The 22,632-nt window shown below is 44.9% G+C and overlaps 1 protein-coding gene and 1 long non-coding RNA gene across 2 annotated transcripts; one reads left to right on the forward strand and one right to left on the reverse strand.

Annotated features, from left to right (window-relative positions):
- Positions 1-1,056: 1,056 nt before the first annotated feature.
- LOC140588275 (uncharacterized) lies at positions 1,057-1,990 on the reverse strand. The gene is made up of 2 exons (XR_011989627.1): positions 1,884-1,990; positions 1,057-1,597 (listed from the first exon to the last, which is right to left on the reverse strand). It is a non-coding gene; the product is annotated as an uncharacterized lncRNA (long non-coding RNA).
- panx2 (pannexin 2) lies at positions 1,591-15,517 on the forward strand. The gene is made up of 7 exons (XM_023815232.2): positions 1,591-1,953; positions 5,696-6,153; positions 8,258-9,372; positions 9,828-9,966; positions 10,292-10,489; positions 10,825-13,684; positions 14,094-15,517. Exons 2-6 carry the CDS (start codon positions 5,925-5,927, stop codon positions 11,109-11,111), a joined length of 1,968 nt encoding a protein of 655 aa, XP_023671000.1. The 5' UTR covers positions 1,591-1,953; positions 5,696-5,924; the 3' UTR covers positions 11,112-13,684; positions 14,094-15,517.
- The last annotated feature ends 7,115 nt before the right edge of the window (positions 15,518-22,632 follow it).

The following is a 22,632-nucleotide window of genomic DNA, read 5'->3' on the forward strand; positions in this document are numbered from 1 at the left end:
ATAACAAAAAATAAATTCTTCAAAATAATCAAATCTTAACAATTCCATCTGTAAATATCCAATACACGGTGGCAGTGGTATATATCCATATGCAAGAATCAAGATTCAACGACTGTTCAACGGCAATGAAAATCAGCGTTTTCAATATAAGAGGATCTGCAACCACGATGGACTACGATGGGCGAATGTGTGTGCGTATATACACAGATACATATATACACAAATTCATACATGCATGCATACATACATACAGGCACACATACTTGAGAAACTTCAAACAAGGCAGGTCATCTTTGATAAAGATCTGCAACCTATACTGTATAGGACTGGCTTCCACTAACCCCCCGCCCCGAACATATTTACAAACAAACTGACCGAAAATCGTTTTGCGGTATTTTTTCCTAGAACGAACCCCTGTGTTTCTGTATTGTAATAAATATTAATCCCTGGCCTGAGCTCGTACTATAAGGGATGAAACTTCAAAACCAAGCATGACGTCAAGAAAAAGTTTGGCATGTATACTTAGATGTAAAATATGAAGGTCGTAATTGTTCTTGACATTTAGTTGTGGGGTGACCGCATGTTTCATACCCCCCAAACTGCGCCATCACAGTAACGCATACCCCATTTTGGCAGCGGTTGTTCGTAGCGGATCCCAGACCGGTGCGAACCGGTACGTGGGGACTGTCTGCTCACAGCCGGGTTTTCATAGCCATCTCGGGGGGGCGAGGCCAAGAGGCCATTTCGGGTAGTGATTTATAATTGTAGTTTAAAAAATCGGTCCCTCATAATGATAATAAAAACCTTTTAATAATATATAGTAACACCTCTTCTGCTTCAGGTAGTAACAATTTTCTCTATGTTGGGTAAATGTGAAAAGCCTTTTAAAATTAGAATCGTACAAAATGGTGCACAGTGCAATCATTTTTTCCACGTAGGAACAAATAAATTATAGGGAATGCATTTTCAGCAGTATTATTAACTCACTTGGTACCAGTTTCCGATTTAAATAAGCTAGGTTGTAGCCAAATATTAATAGATTTTTAGAACAGGAAATAGTGTTTTTGCAATTTAGTTTTATTCCTTATACATTATAGTATTCATCTCTAGATATCCTAAACAGAATCACAAAAAATGACAATGTGCTGGAGCATTCACGCACTAGAAGCAAATGTACCGCAAGCAAAAAATAAGTATACAGTACAGCCAAAATACAATCGGACGTGCAACGCAGAGGTTTAGACACATCATTCCGGGATGCGCGCATGAGATACGTCGGGGATCCGGACAGCAACAGGATGTCAGAGATCTTTAAGGATGACAGGGAACGAAAGAGGAAAATGGAAGACGTTTTGCAAATGCTTTCTTGCTTTGTTCCCAATGGATGTCTCAAAAACGCCTGCATGGAGTCGACTCCCTCGGTCCCGTGTTTTCATATGATTTGGTTGTAAAATCATGCCGCAGCTTGATGAACCGGTAACAAAGAGCCGATGCCCATCTGTGCGTCTAGTCCTCACCTGCTGAAATGCTGGACAGCTCCTATTCTTGCGTTCCTCTAAAGGTTGCTCTTCCATTCCCCGTTCTGAAACCCAGTATACTATGAAAGAATATATAAAGGTGTCAATATAAAACAATTTGCATAAACGAGGATGTTAAATGATCTATTTCAAGCATTAAGTCAAGCGATTGCACCATACAAGAATTTTTTGACTATACGTTTTATGACTATATGAACATTATAATGCACGTGAGCTGTGATGTTTTGGATTTACTGAACGGGTTTCACAGCGAGAAGCTTAGAAGGAGGCAAGGATCCTTGCACATCCTCTCATGCTTGATTTTCAGAGGAGAAGCAGAGAAAAGGCAAGAGGTGGGGTAGAGACCTGTGCCGGATACACGCTGTAGCTGCTCGCCCGCACTGCAGCTTAACTCTTCCAGCGCCGAGGACCGCGGGTGAGTTCATGAAATTTAATGTCTTGCTTTTTTCGACGACTTACGCGGATCGATTTCACCGTGTGTGCCTAAAAAAGGACGGATTTGGTATTTGATTGCTTAAGGAGCAAGTTATGGATTCCCTGCCTGGTACAGGTTGAAGGATAGAAGTTTTGACAGAGCTGTAGAGCACCTTAGACGTGGAAGGCTGCCGGGACCCTTTCCTCTTTCAGTGTCCTTATATTTGAATGTCTTTACATACATATCCTCATGCTGGCATCCGGTTTTGATTTGGAGAAGCAACTCAGTGTGCAAGACGTTTTGTCGCACATGCACCATGATAATCGTCCCGTTAATCGCATTGAACTAAATATTCAGTGTATCGTGTAATGGTATATATTGTATATACAGTACATAATGTTCATTATTACAGTGAATTATATACGCATAATGTGTACGTAGATTGTTTAATATTACCTATTTTCTAACCATAATGAAGTATGCATGACGTTACATCTGTTTTTTTAAATGCTTGATTAGGTATTCATACATGTAATCTACCTTATGTGGAAGCCGGTTACGTAAAGTGACGCATGTGTAAAGTGTAAGCGTGTTAGTAAGTATGTTTCTGTTTCACGTTTGATAGCTGAGGGTCCTGGTGCGAGTTAGTCCCCCTGTCCACCAGATCTCATAACCGCCAAAATCCCCAAACCCCCAAAAACCAGCCAGCATATGTAAGCATATGATGGTTTTGCTAACTGAAGTGAAGTTTGTTCCCAATTACTAGACCACATAAATATTATAGTGATTACAGCTGTAAGTAAGGAGCAATTAATACTGTTTTCATGTTTGAACACTAGTTTCCTCAATGTCAACTCCAAATTCTTACAGACCAAAATGATTACATGAAACATAGCAAATACAGCAATTATTATGTTATTGGATGCTCAGTATATTTCCTTTCGGTGAAGGACTTTCCAGTTTAGTCTGTGAATTACATAATTTTTTCCTGGGACACGCATGAAGTGTTTTGGTCCAGCAGTGAGCATCTCTAATACCAGAAGGGTTTTTATAACTGTTAATTTAATATTTGAGTTTTAAGGTGATACGGTTGATAGTAGTACTGAAAAAATAATTTTTAGATTGAGGCAGGTTCTTTTACAGAGGAATTTCATAATAATTGATAAATGGATCAGGAACTAAAATATTAAGTCCAGACATTACCTCTATATTCAAAGGAAAAGTTTGGGATACAAGAAAACAGGAAATAATTTTTAGATCAGTTAAATCATATTTAAGTCGAGTCGTATTTGAGAACCATATCACTAAGAGATGTGTAAATTGTCCCAAAATAAGCTTTAAGAAGGTGGGTTGCAATGTTAACAAGACGGTCGTCTAGTGGTGTTTAGGCTATTTGTTGCTAAACAGTGATGTGACCAAGGAGATGTAACTAAAGAGATGCTCGTTGTACTGTATGTTCAGCATTAAACTCTGTTTGTCTGTGAGTCATTTCAGAGCTGTGAGCCACTATGGGGTGACTGCAGATACATATTCTGCAGGAAAAGTGTTGACCTTTTCAGGTTTGCAAGCCTATGGAACATGAAATAATCTACCGTACTGCAGAAACAAAAAATGATGTATGCTTCTGTGGAATGGTGTCCCCTCCTCGTTCTAGGTGTCCTGATCTACACTAATTAGCTACTAATCATTACACTAGCATTTATGGAGTAGAGGAAAGAACATTGACAAAACTCTAGCTGAGAAGGTGCATGTTAATACAGATTATAAGATCATCATATTATCAGTTTCTACAGCAGTGACTACCCTGAATATACAGTGTTTTGGTTGGTTACGTATCAGGGAGCATGCATACGTGTCAATTTTTGCATTTCCTCTAATGAGTTGATTCCAGATAATGACATCATCATGGTGGTGAGATGCGGTGTGGGGATATCCTGCAAGGTGATACTGGTACTTAGGTCCTCTTCGTGTCAATTTTAAAACCCAGTGGAGCCATTTGCTGATTTCTTGTTAAATAAAGGGAAGGATGGGCAGGATATGCTCCGCCACTTTGTGACCTGCGGGAGAGGCAGCAGATGGGAAAGTCGTGTAAGGTGACAGATCCAGAGGGAAGGTTCCAAACTTCCCTGCAGCTCCCTATTAGCAGTACATGCGGACAGTAGCGGGTAGCTGCTTTGCAGTTTTTAGATAAGCCTTTCAACACGTGTCTCCACAGCTGCAGCCTGTCGGTCACAGGTTGCTCCTCTCTTTCAGAGAGTCCGCTTGCACCGCCAGCCTCTCCGAGCTTAGGGTTCCGCCTGTAATTGCAGGAGTTGGTAGAATGGGAAAAAGGACATAGATGTGATCCATTGAGGGGTGGATGAATACAGCTGGATCCAACAGCAGATTGGGCAGCTGAAGGGCAGGAGCCAGACGGGAGGAACCGAAAGAGGCGTTAGACATGCCACGAAGTAGCAAAACGGCAGGTATAAGCCTTAGCTGAAAGAATTAAGGTGGTGACACATTGGGGATTTGCAAACTCCCAAGACCATTCTGAGACTTGATTCTCTAAAGATCCTTTAAGTACTGTGTTCTTTGTTTGCTGAAGTACAGCTCAAAAGGCTGGCAGAACAGGGTCACACCTACTTCTGTGAACACTGTAGGCAAGAAGCATTGCTGCGAGATATGGCTGAGGCACCCCAGCACTGCCTGATCTGGAAACTCCGTGACCTGCCTATCTGCCTTTAGACACAGCCAGTCAGCTATGACCTCAGCACAGAGAGGCGCAGTGGGGCCACCTCCAGTCTTGCTTCTTTCCCATTCTTCTCTCTGCTCTAATTGCTGCCCTGGTCTGGGAGTGACACTTGTACAGAAGTGCTTTCCCGAAAGTATTGTTGATTTGCTGCAGTAGCTAAGATGCTATCATTCAATCACTTCCTAGACTACACTAAAGGCTCACAGAGAGAAAAGATTACGAATGATTGATTCACTTGGGATCCCACAGTACGTCTTCCAAGGGTTGGTTATCTAGCCAGTTCTTATGCTAGTAAAACCACCTGAAGTCTGAAGCAACTGTTAATGCAATATACACTGATTCTTCCAAACTGGCAGTACTTTTATCAGTACAGAATTCACTTTGATGTTGAATTTGCTTCAGAGGAAAGGAACAAATGGCACTAAAATGTGTTGTTTTTTCTCCACTTGCTAAATATTAGCCAGTGATTTCTGTTGCTATAGTTATACAGTTATACATAACTAATGTAGCGACAGTGTCAACTGGCCAAAGTTTGATCACCTGACTGTCTACTTTCAGGTTTTTTAGGAAGCCATAAGCATGATTTCTTTAATCTGATCCTGTTAACTAAAGAATGGACTCTGAACAACACAACTGTGCCAGTTTTTTTTATTTCTGTAACTCTGCATGAACATTGAGGTTCATAGATTTATGTAACTTTATGTAACTTATGTAGTATTGGCTTCAGACTCCCATGTTTGACTACAGTGTCAACTGTATGTATGCAGTTTGCATGTTTATCCTCCTTCAGTGTGGGTCTTCTTTGAGTTATGTGCCTATGAATTATCTTCACAGTGTAGCTCTGTCAGTGCTTCAGTGGCCTGCGACTTAGACTGTACCCAGCCTTACACCTTCTGTCTTCCATGACTGGTTTCAGGTCACTGAGACTGTAACAAGATAATTGGTCACAGAAAACCAACACATTATGGATTGTTCTTCAACACAGATGATTTTTTTTTATCTTGACAGGAATGGCACTTTGGACCAGGAGCTCCAAACACACCCCTGTAGACTGACATCACTGCTCGCCGTAAGATACACGCACACTCAAACACAACAGATCTTCTAGAAAAGCACTGAATGTGATCAGCACCCGGCGTGACAGACACGCAAAGCAGCCAATCACAGTTCATCCAACGGCAGCAGCTGGCCAGTGGCGCACAGACAGAAGGAGAGGAGGCGGATTCCCCAGACCCGGATGCAGAACATCTTTGAGCAGAACTTAGACATGGCCACGGCTTTGCTCGCTGGAGAGAAACTAAAGGAGCTCATTTTGCCCGGGTCCACTCAGGATGAGAAGGGCGGGGCCTTGGCTGGCCTTATGGTCCAGCTGAAACTGGAGCTGCCCTTCGACCGTGTGGTTACCATCGGCACCGTCATCATCCCCATCCTCCTAGTCACCCTAGTCTTCACACGCAACTTTGCAGGTCAGTGAGACTGCTTTGAGCTGTTATGCTGGGTTTGTATACAGAGAGCCGTGTGCTGATATGATGCTCATCACTGACTTTCACTGCAGATGTTACATGTTTCATGATTGCTTATGCAGTACAGGGCTGCAGTGAATCCAAGGCCTGTTCCAGGAAGCACAGTGTATTAGACAGTGACATCCAGTCACACACCAAATCACAGACTGAGATACCAGTCCTCCTAACTCTGTATTACTGGAGTGTTGGAAAAACACCCATGCAAATACAAGGAGAACATGCACACACACACACACACACACACATGCACACACACACACACACACACAGGCACGCATATTCACAGATTATTTATCTATATCTTTGTGGGGACTCTCCATTCATTTCTATGGGGACAACTCTAACCCAACATGACAACCTTAACCTCTACCCAGCCCTAACCTTAACCATAAGTAACCAAACAAAATTAAACTCTTTTGACATTTTTAGTTTTTTGACTGCATTCACAGATCTTTGTGGGGACCTGAAAAATGGTCCCCAGAACGTCAAAATAACAGGTTTTTAACAATAATGGTAATCATGTTGTAATTCTGCCCACTTCACTTAGCAGTAATAATGTAACATAATTTTCAGCATTACAGGCTTAGTTAAATATTTATATACACTTCAGATTTTGTTGATAGAATGAACCATTTATTATGAGTAGCAGAAAAAAGTCCAAGGAGCAGCAGTACATTTCAGCATAGTGACGTATTACATGCATCCCTTACAGTAAACGTCAAATACTATAGATACGTTTATTAGTATTTTTACATTGATTACATCATTATGCTGATAGTGGGCAAGCAATATCATGAGGATCATATTCATTTGCCTGCAGGGGGCGCTGATTTAGCCTTTTGCGTTACATGAAGCTGTAGCAGGCCTTGTGAAATTCCATACAAACTGGCTGCTCAAATAATAAATACAATTCACCTACTTGCCAAACCAGTCCTCCAATGTATTGGTCAAAAGTTCCGTGAAAATAGCCATGTAATAATCGATACATCAGCCTTTTTCATTTGCGAAGCTCAAACATTAATACTAACTCAAATGGATAGAAATCAAACAATGAAGCGTGTCCTTTAATGGAAGTGAAATTTTAGAGACAGAGCCTGACAGTTGCCCCTTAAATTATATAGCAGAACCAAGTGAAAAAAACTGGGGGCATCAAATAGAGAATAGTATCAGGAATGTGTCAAAATAGCTGTTAACATCTTGCGCTTTTAGTTTGAGGACAGTTTGATAATAATTTATGTGCTTTCAGAAAAGCCCTCTGGCTGTCTGTGATATAGCCTGATATATGAATTGACAGAGCAGTGCCAAGGTGACATGGGTACTTTATAAACCAGCCCTGGTGCAAGAACGCAGTGCTGATCCTATGTGTGTGAGATCAGTGAGGAGATTACGCTCTGCAGGTTTAAAAAGGGAGGGGGGTTTTGGGCTCACTGCTGAGTCAGGCTGTCTGCATAACCGCACCGGGCAGCCGGCTATGACTGTGCACTTGACTTTCTGCGGTGCCAGGGGCTGCATTACCCCAAACGCAGGCAGACGTCGCAGGCAGCCTGCGTCCCACCAGGAACACCAGCCATTTTGTCTGCAGTTAAAAGGGTCCCATTTATCAGCTCACCAAATCCCACTCTCATCCAGATGCAAAGGCTTGCATTTGCACTTTAAATCAGATTTATTTTGAAGGGCACAAGAGTATTTGAAGGTCATTGAGACACTGGATCATGTGTCATAGGAAGGACTTTGGTAAAGAAATTTCCCCATTAGCGAGAGAAAATGGTAATTTGTCAAAATTTATCTTTCCCTCCTTTCTTCCCTATATTGTTCTTAAATACATTTCTGGGCTGTTCCATTTTTTCATTACTTTTCTGCCTGACCATGATCTTTTATTTCAACTCATGTTAACCAAGTATTTCGTTTTTAAATAATATTTTTTCCTATTCTGTTAATTAAGCAAGTGAACTGTAAACACTTATGAATAATGCAATTGGCTAATTTAATCATGGTAATCATGTGGTAATTAATCATATAATCATTATACTCTACCCCATATCTTTAGAGGAGTCCATATATTGCTATACTCCAAGCAACTTCACACGTGACCAGGCTCTGTATGCACGTGGCTACTGCTGGACAGAGCTGCGGGACGCCATCCCTGGGGTGGAGACGACCGTTCGGCCATCCCTGTTTGAGCACAAGTTCCTGCCGTATGCCTTGCTGGCCTTCGCGGGCATCATGTACATCCCCGCCCTGGGCTGGGAGTTCTTGGGCTCCACTCGGCTCACCTCTGAACTCAACTTCCTGCTGCAAGAGATCGACAACTGTTACCACCGGGCAGCTGAGGGTCGGGCTCCAAAGATCGAGAAGCAGATCCAGTCCAAGGGGCCGGGAATAACAGAGCGTGAGCGGCGGGAGATCATCGAGAATGCGGAGAAGGAGAAGAGCCCTGAGCAGAACCTCTTTGAGAAGTACTTGGAACGACGTGGCCAGAGCAATTTCTTAGCCAAGCTCTACCTGGCCCGACATCTGGCAATCATCTGCCTGAGCTCCATCCCCATCACCTACCTGAGTACCTACTACGCCCGGCAGCGGCAGAATGAGTTCACCTGCGCCCTGGGGGAGCCTCCGGACTCAAGCAGCACCTCCGACCTGCGAGTGAGTGTAAACTGCAAACTGCCATCTGTGCAGCTACAGCGGATCATGGCAGCCGTGGATATTGGGCTGCTCTGCTTCATGAACCTCATTATCCTGGTCAACCTGCTCCACCTGTTTGTGGTGCGCAAGTCCAACTTCGTTTTTGACAAGCTGCACAAGGTGGGCATCAAGACACGCCGCCGCTGGCAGAAGTCACCGTTCTGTGACATCAACATCCTGGCGATGTTTTGCGACGAGAACCGTGACCACATCAAGTCCCTCAACCGGCTGGACTTTATCACCAATGAAAGCGACCTAATGTATGATAACGTGGTGCGGCAGCTCCTCGCTGCCTTGGCACAATCCAACCATGATGCCACACCCACAGTGCGGGACTCAGGCGTCCAGACCATAGACCCCAACCTTGACCCGTCCGTCCTGGGTATCGGAGAGTTGGGTGGGGAACCGCTCGTCATCAAGCGACCCCGAAAAAAGATTAAGTGGATCCCTACCTCTAACCCTTTACCACAGTCTTTCAAGGTATGAACTGTTGATTGTTTTCCAGTTATTGGGTTGTGAATATGCTAATGTAACTTTGAGTGCAATAATCGCAAGAATAACATGGAGAAGTGAATTAGCTTAGTCATAAAATATACCACGTATAATTTATACAGCGGAAAAGAAGTATTTTAAAACCTAATTTTCTTTAAGTGCACTGCACTTTTTTCTTATTATATACTTATCTGTTTTGTTGAAATACCTTTGAAGGAAAACAAATAGTAACAGTAGTCATTCAGATTGGAAATGCACTGGGAACACTCCAGCCAGGATGTCAGTGACATAGTAATATGTTAACACAGGAAAACATTTATTTTTAATAGACAGGCTGAACTAGCCCCAAACCCTTGCCCAGGGATCGTTGTTCATTGAGAGGATTTTCTTCTAGGTGAGAACAAGTCTTCCCTCAACATTTCACTGTCATCCTTTACATGCAGGAACCTCTGGCCCTGACTAGACTGGAGAACAGCACCAAGGCCGACAAGCCCAAACCACTGCGTCGCAAAACAGTCGCTGACACCTTCATCGCTCCCTTGATGGACACCAAGAGCACACAGTACCCCTTGACCTCCAAAAGTATGGGCAGCAGGCTATGGCGGTCATCTACGTCAATCAATCCATGTTCTATACCGCTTATTCAGTTCAGAGTCGCAGTGAGCCTGGACTCTAGGAAGCACTGTTCACATGGCAGGGGATGCCTATAATCAGATGCCAGTCCATCTCAGACAAAAGGACCTTCATGCATAAATAAAGCTTCATCACAATGTCACATTCCTCCTCCTCCTTCTCCATGAATTGTGTCAGCTTTGACATATATATTTTTTGAATTACACAGAAGTTTGGTAGACGTGTATGTTTCTGTATTACCAGTGTTGCTGTCTAACATATAACTGTCTGGCAGCTGGAGATCTAAGTGGGGTCGGCATGGAGAAGAAGCACAAGGGGAATTTCTCCTTGGACGTCCAGCCCTACATGCTGACCATCCGCAAGCCCAAGGCTGAGGTGGCTCATGCAGAACCCACACCCCCGGACAGCAGCCTGGACACGGTGTTCCTCGAGGGCACGCACACCATAGTACACGTGCCCTCCTCAATCACAGGTAGCTCCAATTGCTGCTTCAGATGATGCAAATGCTTGCCACAGATCTTCTTGTCGTTTGATGGAGTTGATGAATCACTGGCAGGTTCCTTGGAATCTAGTGACTCACCAAGACCCTTTATTTTGCTTTATAGACAAAAATATATTTTAATGCTCCTTTTGAAGGTGAATATTCATCTAGAATCAGTAGATAAGTAGGTGTAGGTCAGATCAGAACAGATGTGAAGCAGTTATGTTAGTTTGGATCTGTGCTGAATGGACAAGCCTAAACATGATATGTTTAATATGTATTTTAAAGAGCAATACTTTTATCTCATTCTTTATCTTTTCCCCCAGATAATAAGGAGTCTGTCTCTGAACCAAATCCATCCTCGTTCTCAGGGGTGACCCTCTCCACTTCTTCTTTCCTGAATGGCACCACTAGCAGCCTGCCCATGACCCTCCCCCCGGCATCCCAGGAGGATGCTGAGAATCAGGGGAGACCCTTCAACCGAAACCCCTCCCACCCTCTCCTCAACATTCATCGCACACTGTATGAGGAGGAGGAGCCGTCGGAGCAGGCGCGCAGGGATAGGCTGACTGAGAGGCCCGCCGGGGAGCTGATTACTGCTGGCGAGTGCTGAGAGGCGGGGCTTGGCTATGGCCTGCCCCCTCCAACACACCACATCTTCCCAAAACAATCCCGCTGCCACTCAGTGCTACTGCCACACATTGGCCCTCCACCTGGGAAGGGGGACTGAGAGGGACTGCACATTGCACTGACTCAGGATCAGAGCAAACCCTCCGGAAAAACAGGGAGGCTTTCTTCTAAGGACCAACATGACGATCGCATGTCAGTGTTAGCACAACACTTCCTGAAAACGGAAAGACTTTGCTGAGGACTGAGCGGATGGTTACTCTCTCACCTTGGCTCTGTCCATCACCACCCAATGACAAGTCACTGGAATGAGAATTAGCTTCATTATAGGGCAGGTAAAACACCACACTGTGGTGATTTGTCGGTGCTGAATCACTTTACGTCTGCTATAACATACTAACCTGAACCAGACTGACATAGGGATGGCTTGTACAGGAGAGTTAAAACAAAGTGACACAAGTGCTACGTGTTGATGGCTCCTTACCATTGTTCACTAAAGGAACAGAGACCAAAAAGAATCCTATGCTACCAAGCCTATTATTTATCATGGGTCACCAACACTGACCTCACCAGCTAATGACTAGAGTCCCTTCATGACAGCCTTGGTCACAGATACAAAGGACAACGGTGAAGAGCAGGTCAAGAAACTCAAGGAAGACTCAAGGAAGTTGTTTTACTTGCGTCTGGGGCAGGGTGTTTAAAGCTCTGGTCCTACATGGCTTAAAACATAGACTTCTATTGTCAATCTGCTGCTTTTTCTTCCATAATACATGGCTAGCGATCAATCAGAATCCGAGATGGAATTTCCAAGACTTATTTCTAGATTAAAGGTACTATCGAAAACCTAGTACATTTAAATCAATGTTTCCCAGCCCTAGTCCTTAAATTATATCCTGTCGAATTAACTTTAGATCTGAGATGGCATATTTTGACCATTCTCCGATGTATTAAATTAATTCAAGTATAATAATGAAAGGTGCCTTACTTTCTGGTTTAAAGACCCCTTTAATAAATCCGCAATACATTTGTATTTCATAGAATTATTTTGGATTATTTTTTAATGAGTAATTCATAGTTTAAGGTCCTGTGATAGTACTTTTATAGGTATTAACTAAATTTGCCCTAGGAAAATCCATCTGTATTCCTATGGAGAAATTTTGTCATTGATTTAGGCATTGATCTAGATTTGTTATAAACTGAGGACAGTCTTAAGTTGATATGTTCTGGGAAACATTACTAAACTCCATTTGGATTTTGATAAGAAAGTCTAGGCAAGTCATCAGTCTGGATTTGTGGCATACTTTTTAAGACTGCTGCGCCAACATTAATGACTTCCCAAAAATCCTCAAATAGTCCAGTTTCTTTTGAAATCTGTCTCCTGGACTACCTTCTATCAGATGAGTGGAAATTAATCACACTGTTATATCAAAGGTGATTCTTTACCTGGAGAGAAATTGACAAGGTGCAGCCCTGGAGATCATTGACAATTTGTTTTTCAACCTGGAGCTCTTGATCTTTAATTGCATAACTCCTCTACAACCTGGAAAAAGACCAGCTGGAAAACACCCCAATGTCACGGACACAGATTTCCAAAACATAAAGACTCATTTACAGGAGTCAAACAGGTTTGGCTGCTGAATCCAAGGGGAGATCCAGGAAAAGTGCCTGAGTCTTTCAGTTGTTCATTCCCTACATTTTTTTCTCTCTGCTGTTTTGCAACAAGAGCCTTAGCCTGTTAGGAACCTTGAACGTATAAGTCCTTCCTAAAAATATTCTATGAACTGCTATGGTGCTTCTTCTACAGGGGTACAGAGAGGTCAATTGTTGAAACAGGCCCCAAGGATACATGCAACATTCTAATAATCTTATTAAAAGCTGTAAGATATTTTATGAAGTTAAAACTACATATCAAGGGGTGACAAGAAGACCAGTTTAACCGACTTATTTGTCAGTGTTGACCATTCATGCTAAAGCTTATTAGGCTAACAGTTAGTACACTATGGATAACTTCGAGAAGCACACAGAGACGAGCACATGGAAGCGTCCTACAGCGAAGCTGGCGACGTTGCGGCTAACGGGAAATGTGCAGCCATATTTCAGTCCCCCAGACCTCAGCGCGGCGCCTCAGTCCCGTGTGTTGGGCCTGATGCAGAGTCAGTGATGTGAACCTGCTTCATGAAGCCTCCAGCTTACAGTATCTTCACTGACTTTTTCACATTCAGCACCATCCAGACTTATTGAAATCAAATGCTTTTACTCTCTGATGGAAGGCAGCTTGCCATCAGCTATAACCTGTATTTAATCAAAAAAGCCTTCACCGCATTTGCTACAACCTGCCCTGCTGAGATATAAAACAATACAAATATTTATGTGGAGTAGTACCTATCAATTAGAATAATGTGTTAGAGAATCCTGTAGCGACCCCCCCCCCCACCCCCAACACCAGCTCCATATACCTATACCAGCGATAATCACAGAGATGAGGTCACCCAAAGAGCGAGACCAGAAGGATTGCACATGTAGCCTGAAAGGAACCCATCAGAAGTAAATGACCTGTAGGTAAGTGTGGATAAGCTGAAGGATAGACATCTAAAAAAGATGAGATTAGACATTAAACAAGAGGACATGATTTTGGCGTATGTCCAGAACTCATCAAAAGAAAAGATATACTGTGAAAAATTAAGTAGGGATAGATGATAACTGATGGAGGGGTGATATTGTTGACCTTGGATTCAAAGAAACAACCTAAGAAACTTTTCTAGGATGGAGCAGATGGATGAAAGTTTCAGTTTTAAGCACAAGATCTGTATTTTGAAGCCTGCTTAACACTGACCATACTGTTAAATGTACTGTAGTTAACTGTTACCACGTATATGCAGCACAGCCATCTTACGTGTGAGTGCAAGACTGTAGGATGACTGCTATGACTTAATGACTGCCCTCCTTCACCCTTCTTCTCTTACTGCAGATATTCACGCACAAACATTGAGAGACCAAGAGGATGGGGACTGTACTATGACCAGATGGAGGACCTAATGAATAAGGGACCTGCAGTTCCAATAAGCTCCAGAAAGCCATTTGGTGCATTTCTTTCCAGCAATTTAACTTCTGTCATAAATACGCAAGACCAGTACTAATCACCAGAGGCTAGCGATAACTCTCTGACTTATTTATTGATCAGAGAGTGACATCACTAAGTCTCTGTGCTTCATTGTCAATATCAATTGGTTTTTGTTATTTTATTTAATAAACTTCTTCTCCCGACATGTTAATATAGGTATAATGTATAATCTGTTATTGTTTTCAAATAAGTTGTGCCATTTAGAACATATGCAAAACCTTAAGTAAGGTTTGTGCATGAATTTCACTGAGATTTTTCTTGTTTATTTTTTTTAGTAATCAACACAGATCCATGGTTCTGTTTAGTGTGAGCTGCATTCCCAAAAAATCACAGTCTCTATATACAGCTGTCATTACAGCCAGTGCCTGAAAAGTTCCACCTAAATGTGGTTATGGTAAAGTCCAGTCAGGAATGGGATATCTTGAACTGCAAATATTTAGATTAAATCTTTTCAGTTATAGTAATATTTCACAATTTTCTTCTAATACAAAATTTACATTTTGACCAGGATGAAAACTTTAATTTTCCAAGTTCTTTCCCCAAGTTCATGCCCAGCTGGCTACATGAGTGAATCTGAATTACTGTTTAAAACTCCAGTGAACCTCCAGCTTCAATTTTGTGAATTTAAGGATTCCGGTTTTCAATACTGGATTATGCTTATAATCTCAATTTGTGATTTACAGTCTAAACCCTTTAAACTGAATTTGAAAATTTCCCATTCACTGGAACTGAACTGCAATCAGATCAATCGAACTGATCATGACCAGCCAGTGGCACAAGACGCAGGTCTCTAGCATGACAGGAGTTCATTTTAATTTTTATCTTACTTACAGTTTTCTAACTGCACAGTTCACTGCCTCATGCGCAGGGTAAATTTTTACCTTTCGGGATAGTGTGCCAAAAGTTGTTTAGATGGATATTGTTTGCGTGTCCTGTGAGCTGTGGACCCATTGGAGTGTTTGGAAAGGATAATACTGGCATCACAAATGACGCAGCAATGTCTGCAGTGAGTCAGTGGTCAGCTAGCTATCATCCAGAACTATTTAAGCACATTGTGCAGTTATGGGCACTTTAAACATGAATTGTAGCACAAATGTATAGGCGTGTATGTGTAAGTGCACGTAGGCACACAACAGTAACTATGGTCCGAGTATTACCTCCCTGCGTTGACTGATTTGGTTATCAAATTGTAACCAAAGAAAGGAGGGGTATCACACTGGACATGGGGGAAGACCTCACTGTTACTTAATAATAAAACATTTTTAAGGAAATGGTTCTACTGGTCCACTGATTTACTTTGTAAAATGCAATATTTTTAAAACCCATACATTAGACCAGAGGTGGCCAATCTTGTCCCGAAAAAGCCTGCTGTGTATGCAGGTTTTTTTGCTGAAACTCCCTAATTGGATTACTAATTAGAGGACTGATTGGCTGAAGAGTCCTCACACCTGGGCTTGAACAGCTGACCTAAGGATTATCCCAAAAACCTGCATACACACTGGCTCTTTGCTGATAAGTTTGGCCACCCCTGAATTAGACAGTGTGTTTGGAGTGGAATTTAGTGTATTTGAGATGTGGAAAAAGTTTTTTCACCTTACTAGCTATGAGGAAAGGGACTTACTGACAAAGTTTGAGACTTTATGAAAAAAAGTTTTTATTAATTTTTTTTTACTTCCTAGAGTGCTGGTGTAATAATAAGAAAAATGTTTAATTTAGCAGATGACGTAGAGCAGGGGTGGCTAATCTTATCCGCAAAGGGCCGGCGTGTATGCGGGTTTTCGCTGCAACTCCCTAATTAGATTACTAATTAGAGGATTGATTGGCTGAAGAGTCCTCACACCTGGGTTTGAACAGCTAACCTACAGGTTATCCCAAAAACCTGCATACACACCGGCCCTTTGCGGATAAGATTGGCCACCCCTGACGCAGAGTGTGCAGCAGAGTGCGAATTACCCCTCCATAATTGGGGGGCACTGCCTTCATAACACTTCTATGACCATTATGGTCTGCTACATACAATACAAATAGTCACCACCAGGATCAATGTTATGAGTGCAAGATGCGCTAGGGGTGTTTACTAACATGTATGCAACACACGGTCATGGTCTGGACATGCGACACAATGAGAATCAATACAGAAGATCTCATTATCCTTATCCCTATCCAAAAGAATTTGGTTTTGATAACTCCCAGGAATTATCCTAGGAGAAGTATACTAGTAAAAGTAATAAGCCTATACATTTACAAACAGCCTGGTCTGGTCCAGCAGTCTGGTGTTATTCCTGCCCTCTCAGTCCCCCCAGCTCCAACAGCCTTCAGAAATAAATATTTGCCTATTAGGCTAATATCTGTCTTGATGATACAGCAGATCTTAAAGTGCAGCCTAATTTCTAACTCACCTCTTGGTTCTGCACGCTGTGCTCATCCTGCCATCTTCCTGCTGCCAGCTCACGGTCCTCATCCTGCCATCTCCCTGCTGCCTGCACACTGTCCTGATCCTGCCATCTCCCTGCTGCCTGCTCACTGTCCTCATCCTGCCATCTTCCTGCTGCCTGCTCACTGTCCTGATCCTGCCATCTCCCTGCTGCCTGCACACTGTCCTCATCCTGCCATCTCCCTGCACACTGTCCTCATCCTGCCATCTTCCTGCTGCCTGCACACTGTCCTCATCCTGCCATCTCCCTGCTGCCTGCTCACTGTCCTCATCCTGCCATCTCCCTGCTGCCTGCACACTGTCCTCATCCTGCCATCTCCCTGCTGCCTGCACACTGTCCTCATCCTGCCATCTCCCTGCTGTCTGTACACTGTCCTCATCCTGCCATCTCCCTGCTGCCTGCACACTGTCCTCATCCTGCCATCTCCCTGCTGCCTGCTCACTGTCCTCATCCTGCCATCTTCCTGCTGCCTGCTCACTGTCCTCATCCTGCCATCTTCCTGCTGCCTGCTCACTGTCCTCATCCTGCCATCTTCCTGCTGCCTGCTCACTGTCCTCATCCTGCCATCTTCCTGCTGCCTGCTCACTGTCCTCATCCTGCCATCTCCCTGCTGCCTGCACACTGTCCTCATCCTGCCATCTTCCTGCTGCCTGCACACTGTCCTCATCCTGCCATCTTCCTGCTGCCTGCACACTGTCCTCATCCTGCCATCTCCCTGCTGCCTGCACACTGTCCTCATCCTGCCATCTCCCTGCTGCCTGCACACTGTCCTCATCCTGCCATCTCCCTGCACACTGTCCTCATCCTGCCATCTCCCTGCTGCCTGCACACTGTCCTCATCCTGCCATCTCCCTGCTGCCTGCACACTGTCCTCATCCTGCCATCTCCCTGCTGCCTGCTCACTGTCCTCATCCTGCCATCTCCCTGCTGCCTGCTCACTGTCCTCATCCTGCCATCTCCCTGCTGCCTGCACACTGTCCTCATCCTGCCATCTTCCTGCTGCCTGCACACGGTCCTCATCCTGCCATCTCCCTGCTGCCTGCACACTGTCCTCATCCTGCCATCTCCCTGCACACTGTCCTCATCCTGCCATCTCCCTGCTGCCTGCACACTGTCCTCATCCTGCCATCTCCCTGCTGCCTGCACACTGTCCTCATCCTGCCATCTCCCTGCTGCCTGCTCACTGTCCTCATCCTGCCATCTCCCTGCTGCCTGCACACTGTCCTCATCCTGCCATCTCCCTGCTGCCTGCACACTGTCCTCATCCTGCCATCTTCCTGCTGCCTGCACACTGTCCTCATCCTGCCATCTCCCTGCTGCCTGCACACTGTCCTCATCCTGCCATCTTCCTGCTGCCTGCACACTGTCCTCATCCTGCCATCTCCCTGCTGCCTGCACACTGTCCTCATCCTGCCATCTCCCTGCTGCCTGCACACTGTCCTCATCCTGCCATCTCCCTGCTGCCTGCACACTGTCCTCATCCTGCCATCTCCCTGCTGCCTGCACACTGTCCTCATCCTGCCATCTCCCTGCTGCCTGCACACTGTCCTGATCCTGCCATCTCCCTGCTGCCTGCTCACTGTCCTCATCCTGCCATCTTCCTGCTGCCTGCACACTGTCCTCATCCTGCCATCTCCCTGCTGCCTGCACACTGTCCTCATCCTGCCATCTCCCTGCTGCCTGCACACTGTCCTCATCCTGCCATCTTCCTGCTGCCTGCACACTGTCCTCATCCTGCCATCTCCCTGCTGCCTGCTCACTGTCCTCATCCTGCCATCTCCCTGCTGCCTGCTCACTGTCCTCATCCTGCCATCTTCCTGCTGCCTGCTCACTGTCCTCATCCTGCCATCTTCCTGCTGCCTGCTCACTGTCCTCATCCTGCCATCTCCCTGCTGCCTGCACACTGTCCTCATCCTGCCATCTCCCTGCTGCCTGCACACTGTCCTCATCCTGCCATCTCCCTGCTGCCTGCACACTGTCCTCATCCTGCCATCTTCCTGCTGCCTGCACACTGTCCTCATCCTGCCATCTCCCTGCTGCCTGCTCACTGTCCTCATCCTGCCATCTCCCTGCTGCCTGCTCACTGTCCTCATCCTGCCATCTTCCTGCTGCCTGCTCACTGTCCTCATCCTGCCATCTCCCTGCTGCCTGCACACTGTCCTCATCCTGCCATCTTCCTGCTGCCTGCTCACTGTCCTCATCCTGCCATCTCCCTGCTGCCTGCACACTGTCCTCATCCTGCCATCTCCCTGCTGCCTGCACACTGTCCTCATCCTGCCATCTCCCTGCTGCCTGCTCACTGTCCTCATCCTGCCATCTCCCTGCTGCCTGCACACTGTCCTCATCCTGCCATCTCCCTGCTGCCTGCTCACTGTCCTCATCCTGCCATCTCCCTGCTGCCTGCACACTGTCCTCATCCTGCCATCTCCCTGCTGCCTGCTCACTGTCCTCATCCTGCCATCTTCCTGCTGCCTGCTCACTGTCCTCATCCTGCCATCTTCCTGCTGCCTGCTCACTGTCCTCATCCTGCCATCTTCCTGCTGCCTGCTCACTGTCCTCATCCTGCCATCTTCCTGCTGCCTGCTCACTGTCCTCATCCTGCCATCTCCCTGCTGCCTGCACACTGTCCTGATCCTGCCATCTCCCTGCTGCCTGCACACTGTCCTCATCCTGCCATCTCCCTGCTGCCTGCTCACTGTCCTCATCCTGCCATCTCCCTGCTGCCTGCTCACTGTCCTCATCCTGCCATCTTCCTGCTGCCTGCTCACTGTCCTCATCCTGCCATCTCCCTGCTGCCTGCACGCTGTGCTCATCCTGCCATCTCCCTGCACACTGTCCTCATCCTGCCATCTCCCTGCTGCCTGGTCACTGTCCTCATCCTGCCATCTTCCTGCTGCCTGCACACTGTCCTCATCCTGCCATCTTCCTGCTGCCTGCTCACTGTCCTCATCCTGCCATCTCCCTGCTTCCTGCTCACTGTCCTCATCCTGCCATCTTCCTGCTGCCTGCACACTGTCCTCATCCTGCCATCTCCCTGCTGCCTGGTCACTGTCCTCATCCTGCCATCTTCCTGCTGCCTGCACACTGTCCTCATCCTGCCATCTTCCTGCTGCCTGCTCACTGTCCTCATCCTGCCATCTCCCTGCTTCCTGCTCACTGTCCTCATCCTGCCATCTTCCTGCTGCCTGCACACTGTCCTCATCCTGCCATCTTCCTGCTGCCTGCTCACTGTCCTCATCCTGCCATCTCCCTGCTTCCTGCTCACTGTCCTCATCCTGCCATCTCCCTGCTGCCTGCACACTGTCCTCATCCTGCCATCTCCCTGCTGCCTGCACACGGTCCTCATCCTGCCATCTCCCTGCTTCCTGCTCACTGTCCTCATCCTGCCATCTTCCAGCTGCCTGCACACTGTCCTCATCCTGCCATCTCCCTGCTGCCTGCTCACTGTCCTCATCCTGCCATCTCCCTGCTTCCTGCTCACTGTCCTCATCCTGCCATCTCCCTGCTTCCTGCTCACTGTCCTCATCCTGCCATCTTCCTGCTGCCTGCTCACTGTCCTCATCCTGCCATCTCCCTACTTCCTGCTCCTGTGCCTCTCCTGCCTTCTGCTGACCACCACTTTCCTTCATACACATTAACTTTGCAAAACTGCACCTATACTTTTAGTGTAATGTTCTGTAGCTCTTAATACTAATATTTCCGATTTATTCTTCTTTTACCACCAAAAAAGTGTCTGATGTCTCCATCTTTCCTTTTCCTCATATTGTGTCTGTGAATAAAATCTTATCTATATTTAACAAAACAGTATCTGGGCTACCAGATGAAGCTTCTAAAAATGTCCATAAATATGAAATTGTGGAATGCAGAATCAATACCACTAAAATTCAAATAATAGGGCTTATTATTTGCTAGATAATCTTTTTACGTTGGCCCTATAGGTTTCACTTATAGTAATGTTTTTTCAGAGCATAACGTTAGACCTTCTTATGCGTTAACATTAGCCTAATAACAAACCACACAGACTAAGTGGCGAATTAATTTCAGAAAGGCACAATTTATACGTGATAAAATGAGAATGAAAACAGGGAGTTCATCTCCTTGGAAAATGACCATGCTCGATTTTACCTCACCAAATAAGCCTGGTTTAAATATAGAACTTAGCTCTCTTGCTAGTTAACGTAACTAACGTTGACTGTACCGGTGTTCTGTCGAGTTTAGCTACTTTGTCGAGGTAAGCTATGGTTAGGGCTATCGATTAGCACTACGGTAGCTTACCTCGACAAAGTAGCTCAACTCGACAGAACACCTGCCTCAGAAGGACAATGGTAAGTAATTCAACTTATAAAGACGTCAGCTTGCATTAGTAGATGAAACACTTAAACGAATAAATTAAGGTTGTAAAATGCATTTTCAACAGGCTACACTTCTGCTGGCTACTTAACATTTACCAATGCATGACAAACAGCACCATGACAAACAAACACAATGAACACTCAATGAGAATGAATGACGCAACCGACTGGCTACTTCTAGCGCCTATAGGTGGTTAAAATGGTACGGTCCACATTAGGGGTGTCTGAAATTGTTTTACATAAAAGGTGAGGTTAGCATTTTTTTTTACAACAAAAGAAAAATGTTAGAACCCCCACAAACTGCTATTTTTTTGTCTCTTTGGGGGGGGGGTCTGGGTCTTGATCGGGGGGTACTGTACCCCACAGTACCCCCCGTAATTCGAACCATGGTGTGCAGTGTTGCACTATAAAGTAGAGACAAAATAATTTATGCAATCTGGTGTGTACAATGTTGTTGGTTCAGTAAAGATTGTCCACAGTGCTGGAGAAGTTACTTACATAGGTAATCCATTACAGACCGTTCAGGCCCAGAAAGTACAAATCCAGACCAAGGTTTTGTTTCAAACAACCAGTGCTCGTGACTCTTTATATTCAACTGATTGGTTGAAACAAACCCTTGGTCTGGATTTGTACTTTCTGGACCCGAACTGTTAGTAATTGATTACTTTTTTGAGTAGCTTCCCCAACACTGATTGTTCATTGAGTATGGTTTTGGTCACACGCTACCCAAGTACCCACCTAACGCTACAACAATTTTCAAGTTCCGAGTTATCGGGAACGCATCAATACATCGCAATGTACGATATTAATTAAAGTTCTGCTAGTAAGCAGGGGGCATCCCAGTGCAGGAACGGCTCGGTTCATGGTGGCAGGGAAAAAACGTCATATAAGCAGAATCCACGCACAAGCTCGGGAAAGGGAAAATACCTTCAAGCGGACTATCGGACTGAACGCCGCAGGAACGTAATCAGCGTATTTTAAGTGAAGTGTGCAGATGCGGGTATTTATAAAACAGTTAAGAAAATACATAATCGAAACAATATTAATCAACTAATGAAGTAAATTACTAAAGGTAAGTAGGCCTACACCGAAGTGTACCTAAAATGGTCAGTTAATGGGTTGTAGGCAGGAAAGTTATGTTCGGTACCTAGGGGCATTTTCAAAATGTAATGTGTCAAAAATCATTTTTACAAATGATTCCCAAAGGAAAAAAAAAAAACAACAACATCTGTAACGTTGTCGCGTTGCATTGTGTAGACCAGGGATCACCAACCCTTTTGAACCTGAGAGCTACTTCACGGGAAATGATCAGCCATACGAAGGGCTGCCAGTTTGAAACGACCTCTTTAACTTATCTAAACTTCATGTATAATAAACATGTTTTAAATGCTTTTTTCCCCCAAGATATTGTCATTTTCAAATCTATATAAATGCAAATGTGATTAAAGAAGAATAGCAACAGGATAAAATTTTAGATGCCGCTCACTGGTGAGTCGTGCTATTTTTTAGAACAGGTCCACGGGCGACTCATGTGGTCCTTGGGGGCATCCTGGTGCCTGCGGGCACCATGTTGGTGACGCCTGGTGATGACCGATGTTT

Source organism: Paramormyrops kingsleyae, chromosome 3 (assembly GCF_048594095.1).
Source record: "Paramormyrops kingsleyae isolate MSU_618 chromosome 3, PKINGS_0.4, whole genome shotgun sequence".
NCBI lineage: Eukaryota > Metazoa > Chordata > Actinopteri > Osteoglossiformes > Mormyridae > Paramormyrops > Paramormyrops kingsleyae.